This window comes from Monopterus albus, unplaced genomic scaffold, assembly GCF_001952655.1.
Source record: "Monopterus albus unplaced genomic scaffold, M_albus_1.0 scaffold60.1, whole genome shotgun sequence".
Classification (NCBI taxonomy): Eukaryota; Metazoa; Chordata; class Actinopteri; order Synbranchiformes; family Synbranchidae; genus Monopterus; species Monopterus albus.
Genome location: NW_018127940.1, coordinates 993,750 through 1,005,043, shown reverse-complemented (window position 1 = coordinate 1,005,043; position 11,294 = coordinate 993,750). Strand labels below are relative to the sequence as shown.

The 11,294-nt window shown below is 40.3% G+C and overlaps 1 protein-coding gene across 3 annotated transcripts in view; it reads right to left on the bottom strand.

The window, feature by feature from the left end:
• The window catches only part of LOC109961871 (collagen alpha-1(XIX) chain), a 109,103-nt gene that overhangs the window by 36,504 nt on the left and 61,305 nt on the right, over positions 1-11,294 (bottom strand). For all 3 annotated transcript variants that reach the window (XM_020603043.1, XM_020603045.1, XM_020603042.1), the window contains exons 16-20: positions 9,869-9,913; positions 7,916-7,951; positions 2,769-2,831; positions 2,650-2,694; positions 432-464 (exon numbers count right to left, since the gene is read on the bottom strand). In XM_020603043.1, the coding sequence (XP_020458699.1) occupies positions 432-464; positions 2,650-2,694; positions 2,769-2,831; positions 7,916-7,951; positions 9,869-9,913 (222 nt within the window). The remainder of the gene's footprint in view (positions 1-431; positions 465-2,649; positions 2,695-2,768; positions 2,832-7,915; positions 7,952-9,868; positions 9,914-11,294) is intronic.

Sequence of the window (11,294 nt, the reverse complement as noted above, 5' to 3'; positions counted from 1 at the left end):
CACCATCCTACGTCGCACCGCTCAGCTACCAGCGCTGCCTCATCAGGGGACCCACACACCGAACCCGAGATCTCTGGCACCAGTCTCCCCCTCCCTGGACTACTCCCTGGGCCTGCGGCGCACTCAGCTGTTCAGGTCCCCAGAGTGACTACCAGAAACAATCTATACCATACCTGCTGCTTGTTCTTAAACTCTCTCTCTGTTCTTATTTAGCGAGCAACGCCTCTCATTCACCCTGGGAGACAGTAGTCCAGTCAACTCAGTGTGCCCAGCTGCCCCAAGATCAGCGGACGAGACCAGCTCTGTTTTGTTTGTTTTCGTGGAGCATTAAATATGTTTTTCTTTTCTAGCCTGGGTTCGAATCTGCATATTTACTGGGTCCTAAACAACTCACACACAGCTCGCTGTAACACCTGCTCTATTGTACTTACAGGACCAGGAGGACCAGGAGCGCCAACATCCCCCTGAAAATACAACAGAAACATAAAATCAGTCACTACATATCAGTGCCTGATAGACAGAGAGACAAACAGTGAAAATCTGGTACAAAATGAAAAGAAAAAAAGAAAAAAACAGAGCTTAAAAATGCACCTGAGAAACTACTTCTGAAAGCAAGTTGCCACAGGTGACCTCGAACAGCTACATCAATAAGTTCTGGAGCAACAATAAAGGAGGCAATAACATGAGCATACTTCAGAGAAAATAACTCAAGTGATGTGAAAAGAGCCATGAGATGGGTGGAAAAAACCCCACAAAGAATGCTCGGTGGAAAGTGCACCGCAATGATGTGCATTTCACGTGCATCATGTAGAGTGTAGCTATAGTTATTGCATGTGTATATACAGTACATACACCATGTGTAACCCTTTGTAATGGGGAATCTTAGAGGTTTCTGTGATGCATTGTTTTTGCAATCCTCAGTTTGCCAATTCATAATTTACAACCATAACATTCATATGTTAATACAGTTAAACAGGAAAACAGTGCAACATCTGTGTGCTTTCAGCACTATGACCAACTAAAAGGCATGCACCTCTTGATGTGTTGTTTTAATAATAGAAAATATTTACAAATTTTTCATCTCCATTGGGATCAGTATCAAAATACACACAGTGATCAGGCTGGATTTTGGAAATCAACTACATCCTGGGAACACAAGGGTTTAATTATACAAATTGCATAGTTCCTCTATAATATAGTTGACTTTTTTCTTATGTTACTTGTTTCAACATTGTTGGTTACCTTACTGCCATCAGGGTGCTATTTAAAAATAAAAAATATTTCATGTACAAACTAATAGCACAATTATGTTTTCCAGTTATTTTTTCAGACATACTAGTAGCATAGCTGTCTCCTTGATGGACTGACATGAAATGTGGAACAGACATTTATGGTTCCCAGAGAATGACCCCTATTGACTTTGGTAATTGACTTTTTCTCTAGTGTTATAGCCCCATGAGGGTGGCATGGCTGAGTTTTGAACTATCCCAATGACTATTCAATGGATTATCATGAACTTTAGTACACACATCCGTGGTTCCCAGTTCTGATCACTTTGATGGTCCTCTGACTTTCACTCTTGTGCCACCAATAGGTCAAAGCTTTCACTTAACTAGTAAGTGACTTTAGTTTCTCAGCATCTACTCGATTGATTGGCACAAAATGTTATGCAAACATTTCTGGGATGAATCCCACTGACTTTGGTGACTTGTCCTCTAGAGCCACTGCAAGGCTGACATTTTTGGCTATTGATATGCCTTGACAAATACTGGCTGGATTGCCATAAAAATCTGTAAAACATCAGGACCTCTGTGGGGATAATAAGTAAAATGTCTTGAAGGAAGGACTGAAATGAAAGCACAGCCTCATAGAGCTTCTATGGCATGGCTGTAGATTCCTCATCTTGTTTTGAGAACTGTGATCCACTGAACTCTATACAATTTGAAGCTAGTTTCATCTGTCATCTTTTTGCTTGTTTGTTGTCTACTCATTTTGGTGATGGTTTGACAAAATCCATAATATATGTGTGTGTGTGCTAAGTGAATCTGTGAAAATGGTGCGTTAGGCTTCAAACTGTTCAGAAGCCAGAAGTGCATTGTAAATGATCGTACTGTGGCACAGTCAGCTGGAAACAATACATACTTCTTTGACACAGGCCCAACTTTCCTAAAGAATTTGCTGAATTCATTTTGTGCAGAAACAGAAATGGAGGTATTTATTGTAAATACAAAACACGGTGGCAAAGCTGAAAACCTTAGGCTTTGTTTTGTGTTTAAAGCAAGGGAACTTCCACTTGGACAAAATTATATGAACATGTGTAGCAACAAAAAGACGCTGGCACAGAAATACAGACACAAACTGTCAACAGCAAGAAAATGACTGAAATACAGTATGTTTATAGGAGCAAAGGACACAAACTATATCAACTGTAAAAACCAAGAAATAATCTCCTGCAGATTCATTATTTGGTGATTGATGATAACTAACTAAATCTTGTATAAATATCTTACAAGTTAAATGAGCTATGTTACCTCCAGCACCTCTTTCTCTGCTGCCTTCCCCTCACGCACACACATGCTAAGCCTCAGTCTCAGTGAGCACAAACAGAGGGAATCATCAAGTATGACACTCGACATTGATGCGACTTACTTTTTGTCCTTTCGTCCCACTGGCCCCCTCGGCACCTGGCTGACCCTGTGGGAGGAGGCCTTGGTTAATGACTCTGCAACACAACGGCATTGTAAATGTTACAGCAGAAAAATACGTACAGGGTCCCCTCTCTCTCCTTTCTCCCCCTTTTCTGCTGGGCCTCCAGACTCGCCCTTCTCCCTCTGTATGTGAGCAGAGCAGATCACTAACAGTGACTGACAGCAAAGACAGGGTAAAAACACAGAAAGCTCAGGGAGTGAGGGCAGTTTTTAGAAAAAAATCAGAAAAAGATACAGTACTGAAGCATCTCAAATTCAAAATAGTTTGTAATTACGGTAGAAACACATTGAGACTCAGGACCTTATGAAACTATGGCATTAGGTGAGTCTGGCAGGATAAGGAAAAACTGAAGCTCCTGTTGCATTGCAGCACATTTTCCACATTTCCATGTTACAACCGTACCTCTGTCTGCCAACAGATGGCACTTTATGACTGCAGGTGAGGCACCCTTTAATAGGATTTCTTCCTGTCAGCTCCAGTATATGGAGAATACTCTGACACAACTATACACAACTGTAAAATAAATGTACTTGCGTCTTTGCAGCTCGGTTTTTACTGTATATGCAGGAGACTCACTTTCTTGAAGCCTCAGCATAAGACTGAGACATCATACTGTACTGTACTGTTTGTATTTCTCAACTTCCTATGACCCTTTATGCTCATATTTTTACTTCAACAAAAGCTCTTGGGTTATGCACATTTTGTATATTACCAGCCATTCATTAAAGTAGGATAAGGGTTCCCATTAAGCACACTAAAATCTAATTGATCTCTCATTTGAAAATACATTGATTAGCCGATAAATATAGTAAAATTTAAAATAAAGATATTTCACAAACAAATGAAAAAGTCTGTCATGGTCTTAATTGGTATCATGGTACATTTAAGCCTGTGTGCGTTTCAAATAAGACCACGTTATGATTTACTGATAAACCATAAACATGCATTGCTTTTAAATAACAGCAACCGATTTATTCAGTAACAACTTAAGACTTAATTTGGTGGTAGAAAAGTGACAAATAACAGAAATGCATTGTTGCACCACTCCTGACACATTTATTGAAGCTCACCTGTTGTGATATTTTATTTTTTCAACACATAACAAAGAACAAAAAATAGGTCGTTCATCAAAGATTATTGGTGTTTTGTGGGACGTGTGAAGATTTGTAGAGAATGCTTTTGATGCTCTTTGCTGAGACTTTATGAAGCATCTGTTAAGCAATCTGACAATACAAAGAGACATCTGAGAAAGGCTGCAGCATATTTGCACACTCCTTAGCGACACCTCGACCTTAACAGACAGTAATTGCCAGTCAGTTTCAGCCCCTCCCCTATTCCTTCGATTTGCTAACAGCAGCCGCTGTGTTACCGTTCATTTAATGAGATAAAGTCACTGTTTCCTTGTCCAAATTGTGTGCTCTTATTAAGTCAATCGACTGCTGCCATGTGTGAACAGATGGGTTGTCTTACTAATATTCTAGACGGGGAAGAGGGAATAGTAGCAAAATTGAATTTGAGCACTCACAGAATTCTGTACAGTTTATCAACCACATGGGGACTCGTGATTTTAGCAGTATAACAGAAAATCAACTATATACAGTACCTGTTGTTGTATTATCACTCAGATGTCTTTTATCTCACAAAAAACATCACTTACACATTACAACATGACAGTGAACAGGGCTACTGTACACAGCAAAGGTCTTCCCATTGCTGAGGCAGCTTGCACTAAGTTATGAACGACATTCATTGTAGATCACATGTGATGGAAAGTTAGCATTAGCCTGGGATGTCACATGTACAAATGTCATGCACTGTATATTGGCATAGGCTCGTGGAAAAATATTTCAGTGGTTATCTTTGTTAGAGCTGCATGGCAGGTCATTCAAAGTCAATTTATTGGCAGAGGGGTATGAAACACGTTCCTAAACCTTTCAAATGAGATTAACTGCAGCGCAGATGGTATTTATCCAGACTATCACTGTATTTACACAATGGGAGATCCCGGTGGATATGGGATGGGGAACTGGTCCACCTGTGGATGTCTGCAGGTAATATTTCAGCTTAGAGACACCTTGAGTCATCAAACTGCAATTACGCTTATCTGCATCCCTCTCTGTCTATCCATCAATATCTGCAGTGTTCTGTCAGCGCCCGTTTTAGGCTGTCAGTGGGAGATGCAGTTATGGAGATGTGATTCATGAGAACACTGTCTTCCCGGCAAATCATTCATTGCACAGATCAGGCTGCCGGGGCTCAAATCACTGTTTAACTTGCTGTTTTGTCCAAGCTAAAAAATGCACAAGGAATGCCACTGAGAATCCCTGACTGTTGTTCAATTATTACTGCCCATGCTAAGTGGAACTTTCAATTCCTCTTGGAGTTGTGATGATTTACTGTAGCTGCACTCACTTTTCATGTCAGATTGTGTAAATTCTTTAAAATGCATGACTATGCTTGTTTCATTACAGCAGATTAAAAAATGAAGTGATTCTCTGGGACAAGACAGCAAGAATGAATTTAAAATGACAAAGCAAAGTTGTATCTGTAATGTAGGGGCATGACTGATTCATAACAAGAGCAAGGCTGGCATGCACATTTAATGTAAGCATTAGAGCACTGAAACAGTGTTCTTAGCACTTTATCTCTCAGCTAACATGAGCATGAGTCAAGTTTCTGAACTACATGATGCTGAAACAAGTGCTTTAATCATACGTTTTAACAACGTTAAGGAACAGTGAATTGTAGTACATGTAATTAAACAAGTAGTTTAACTACATTTTGCTCTAGCTTGCTCGTAGTTAAACTACATAGTGATTCAAGTAGTTCAATTACTTCTTTTTTGTCATTTTGTGTAGTAAAACACTAATACTACAATCAATTTTGGGCCATAAAAGGAAAAGAATGATTTTTTTAGTTTTATAATACCAAGCTGCACGTGAGCTGCTCTCCAGTGTTGACAAGGACATTTTCAGTGCCAGACGGAGCTGCCTGTTGGATATGGACACTGAGAGACTGCTCATGTGTTGTATAAACAAGAGAGTTTGCTCTGACAAGTAAAAAAGATAGGCCCATTATTTAGACCAGTGTTCAAGCTGTTCATTCTGTCCAAAAAGGTGAAAGGTCAGATGTAACAAAACTGACAAGACAACGGGCTGGAGGACATGGGCTTGACCTGAGAAACACGGAACGTGGGATGCACCCTCAGAGAGCAGGGCAGACGTAACCTCACTGCAGAGGGATTAATGATCTTTTCAATGACAAAAGGTCCCAAGAACCTGGGGGCTAGGTTCCTGGACACTCCTTTCAATGGGATGTATTTCTTCGACAACCACACCTTCCGCCCGAGACGGCAGGCGGGAGCAGGTCACCGTCGGCAGTCGACAATAAGCCAGTTCTGGTCCCGTTCCTGTGATTGAAAAAGGGGGAGGCTGATAGCATAGGGACGCCTGAAATGGTGATCGGGCTGTGGCCGAGCTCACCAGGGTGTTATGTGCATATTCCACTCAGGGCAAGTGGTCACTCCAGGAAGCTGGATCAGCAGCCAGCACGCACCACAAGGCCGCCTCTAGGTCCTGATTAAGTCTTTCCATCTGACCATTAGTTTGACCATAATATTCATTGCAATGTTGTTCTGGTGAAAAGCCCAGATGGGATTGTTTCGTTTAAGGCAGGTTTAGGTCTCAGGTAATAAACTCACCTAAGTGGCATTTTTTCCTGGCATGTGACTCTTTTTGTATCATAGTTTGTTATCATTTTGTGTCACATGTACATTGTGAATGTGGCCTTTTTTTTTTTTACAAAATAATTTGAACTTCTTAGCTTTACTTAACCAAACTTTCTTGAGTAGCTTTGCTGTAGTTTAACATCTTATAGTATGAAGTAATTGGTAGTTTACAAAGCTATGCTTTTAAAGTCCCTTCCCTAACAATGTTCTTTAATCACAATGCAACTAATAATCTTGACTGTTAGCTTTCTTCTCCTGCAGGTGTTACTCTGTCATCACTCTTTTATTTTCATGTCGTAAGTTACATTAAGTCTACAGGTGTGCTTGTTCAAACATGTGTAAACGTTTAGACACTATTATACTTTAATTATTTGTCACCATTATATGGAGTTAGCTTGTTTTCGTTGTGTTCAACTCTCATGACATTTATTTAACATAGGACATATGAAAGTGAAGTAAAAAGGGCACAATGTATTCTGATCTTACAATCTCAGAACTACTTTCCTTTCCTCTAAGTTTTGAGTTTTTGTCTGTTTATAGAGAGATAACAAAGCTACACGTCAACAGGCAATTACAGGAAGCTTAATCAAGGTAACCTCTGTTTGTCATTTCATTCTCAACCTTGACATACTAGGACATGGCAATATGGTCATTTTTCCTCCAAACAAAACCGCTATCCATCGACTGTATTGTATAGCTGTTGAAATCCCATTTGTTTTGGGGAATTATAAGTGTGTCCTCATACAGACAACCTTCCTTTTCAAGGTTGGCTGACACGTCTCCTTCCTCTGGGCAGAGGGAGCAGAAGGAATTCTGTGGCCTGATCTGAAACCCCAACAAATTACGCAACTATACATCAAATGAACAGCTGCGGTCAAGAGGTTGTCCACTACACAATAGCTTTCACTCCCGGCATGATCACAAAGGGGCCGCTGGAGGCTTGGTTGGTGGTGGTGGGTTTGTGAAGGAAGCAGGTAACAACAGAGAAAGTGGGAGGCCTAGTAGAGTCTGTTTTTTCTTTTTGTTTTTTTTACACCGCATATCTTATGTGCCTCTGGTGAGCTACAGCACCCCTGGGCTTCATGAAAATGATTGCGGACCCTTTTTGCAAAAGTACTGTACGTAATGGCCATCTGTCTGTTTGGAGTGTGAGTACTGAGTCACGCTGTGCTGCGCTGCGGGAGGTGCAGGGTGGGAACAGCTATTTAACTTGCACAGATAGGCAACAACTGACTGAAAGGTTCCATTTCCAATGAGGGAGATCTCTTGCATAAAGGCCAGTCAAGGACAGAGCAGGTTCTGCATCTGGTCACTAGTCTGGCTAGTTTGGGCTGGCGTCTTGGGACGAGGAGTTACATATGCAGCAGTTGAAATGAGCACAGGTAAGGGCTGATCTATCAAATAGAGAGACAGCTCACATCTACATTAAATGCCACATGTCAGTACTCATTTGGTGAGGAACAATGTTGTGATAGATACCTTGACACTTGCTCCATCCGAGGCTCCTGGGGGACCCTGCAATTACAAGCAAAGAAACATAATTTTTACAAAAACGAAAAAAAAAGTTTAAATGGGTTTCATGTCACAAAAAGATAATTATATACAGTAGTATGAACTCTGCATATATACTCATACTGTATATACACTCAGTCGGCATTTAATTAGGTACATCTACTATAACTAATGCAGTTGAATGCAACAGACCTGCAATAAATCTTCCCTTCATGTAAGTGATCATGTTTAGTTTGTGTTCAAACTGTTTGAGAGGAGCTGTTTCAGCTATATGATCATTTTGGAAGATTTAGTTTTTGTCCATTTTAGACTGGTGGAATTAAAACTGCATGTAGGTATATACTAAATGTAGGTATATACAGTACATATAATATTTATTTTTTCAGCAATTTTAACCATTTCCTAACCCTTATTAAACTGATATGTTTATATGTAGAGTGTAGTTAACCAAACTGAGCCCGAAGGGACTCGTCATTACCCGAGGGGTCAGGAAGGGTTTGGACAGAAATTTAGAAATTATGTTTGAGTTCCTGTTGGGTTTGGACATGTAGATCAAACTTTAGGCTAGGTGGCTGGAGCACTAAAACACTGTTTAATGATAAGGGCAAAAACACCATACAAACTCAACTGCATTGGGCTCGGCTTGGGTTCGGACATTATATACTATAAGCTTGTTGGGTCCAGGATGCCACCCTCTCAAGCATAGGTCGGTCTCAAACAAAAATATGCAACCTGATCCACGCTCTATTTACATGAAAAAGTATTTCTATTTACAGCTTAGGCCTGTTGTTTTATATTTTTCTAACCTTTGCACTAATGCTAGTTCTCATAAAGATGTGACTGGCCCCTAGCAGTCTATAGATTATCTATGAGTGTGTCTTTGTTGGGCGCCTTTCACTTACTCCCCTGTTGCTGTGCAATGCTAATTTGACTTTGAAAAACAACCGCTGCCCCTCAACTGCGAGCACTGTCCTGCTGCCAATGAACAAGAGAGAGTGATGCCCTGGTGTGTGTTTTGAATAGATGATTTTGCCCCTGAGATCTACCTCAGCAAAACAGGTGACTCATAAATGCCAATACCAGGGGATGGAGGCAAAGCTGGCACATGCTAAGGGTATCATCAGGACATTGCCATTTAGAAATGTCACACCATCTCCATCCTGTCTTTCTTTTCACCTACAACTTTGTGTCCCGCAACTTTATGAGTTATTGAAAAAAAACATGGGATACAGTGAGTCATGCGGGAGAGATTTAACAGTGAGTAGCTCAATTATACTAAAGATAATTGAACCTATCGAGCATAACGGTGATAGAAGCAAAACAAAATCTTTCTGGATTTTTGGATTAAATAAAGTAAAACAAATCCTATGTCCCGATCATGAGTGTAATCAGGCCAGTAGTGCATGAAAATAATTGGTCACCAAAAGCATCTGAACTACACGATGCCTAAACACTCCTGTTTGTTCAAACAACAGAGCAGTTAGAGGTCTGACAAGCTGTCTCCTTTAACACATCATATGGCTTGTGCCCTTAGTGTGTGGGTCACTACACGGACAGTGTCTGGCAGTGGTATGGATGCCTGAGTAAAAGACCATAATTCAAAAAGTCAACGGGCCTTATAAGCAGACTTGCAGTGGTACTGTAGAATGGGAAAAGATTTTGAATGGATCAATACAGACCAAGTATGGAATTAATGCACAAACTTCACCTATATGTTTCACTATGAAGAGAGTTGGATTTTATATGTCATGTCTGCTGTCCTGTTGCGTGTTTGCTTTAATAGGGTTTTATAATAATGATAACTTTGCATCTTTTGGAATGCATCTAAAATCTCAAGTCAAATAAACTGTCTGAGCTAAGTTTTTTTTTTTTTTTTTTTTACAAATGTTCCATAGGTGTCTGTTACTGTATGTCACTTACAGGTAGGCCTCTGGGTCCAGGCTCCCCACTTTTTCCTCTCCGTCCCTTCGGAGATCATAAAAAAAAAAAAAAAAAGAATTAAGATGAATGAGTGAAGTGCAACAGGTGTGGTTGGGCATGCATGCTGACAGCAATTAAGGTTAGACAGCAACTCCTGTTGCACTCTCTAATTTGTTTTTAATTAACCAGAAGAAAACAGCTTAATTGCTGCATCCCATGTGGCCCACAACTCTTTGTTCCCTCTTCTGGTTTACTGCCTCCTTTCCAGCTGTACAAGTCCCTTGTTGCATCAGTCAGCCCAAGAACTACATACAGCAGCAAACAGGCCAAGCCAGGCCACGCTGTCCAGCATTACACAACAAGATCAAACTGACATGACCAATTTGACCCATGTTTCTTTGAGGTTGATTTTTTTGGACATTTTGTGAATTAATCAATGTCTTAGTGCTTGGAGGTCTGTGAGTCTGAAAAAGCTGACATCTTAATGAAATGTAATGCTGTCTGAACCAAGCCCAAGTTGGTATAATTTACATCAAGAGGGTTTATGTCCTCAAGAGAAAAGAGGATAAAGCTTGGATATCCTTACAGCTATCCTATAAACTGGCAGAGCATCACTGGCTCTGTGTAATGAGGAGTGCCTGGAATTAACTCGCTTTGACACACACACACACACACACACACTCACACAAGACAGATGTAAAATCAACTCTGTTAGGAAGTGGTAATACTCTGGCCAATATTAATTCACTGTACAACAAAGTAATCGATAGCATATGTACAGTATGAGACAATGCAGTTATCTGTATTATGGCTAAATATGATTACATCTTTCTAATTGGAGTTCCATCATCTGACACAGTTGTTATACTGTAACACTTTATTTCTCTGCTACTGTATGTGTCATTATAGGTGACACACAAAACACTTTGCTCCATTAACATAGTGGCTGTGTAGATCTATGAAGAGGGAAGAATCACTGGTTGCTGTAAGAACAGCAGAGAATCACAAAGCAACGCCCCCGACTCTTCTCCCTGTCACTCCATATACACAAACTTTGATTAACTGGGTCAAATTTGACATGTACATTTGTCAACAACAAAGACAAACCAAGGAACTTAACTGCAAGCTTTTGCTTTTAGTCACTTGTTTGCATTTGTCTTCATGTGTATATATGCTATGTTTCTTTCTCTGTTTGTAGTCCACAGATTACAAGATTATGAAAACAGGAGAAGCCAAGGTGTAGTACAGTAAATATTAACCTTAATAGTAACACAGCAGAAGCAATCTGTGCCCCCTCCCAGGAACTGTGCGCTTCTCTCTGTTCACGCTGTTTGATGTGACAACACAGCCTTGGCCAGCTTCTTTTGATCATCTGTGTTAATGCATCTCTGAAGCTACGTGTGTTTTAATATGAGCATGAAAGAGT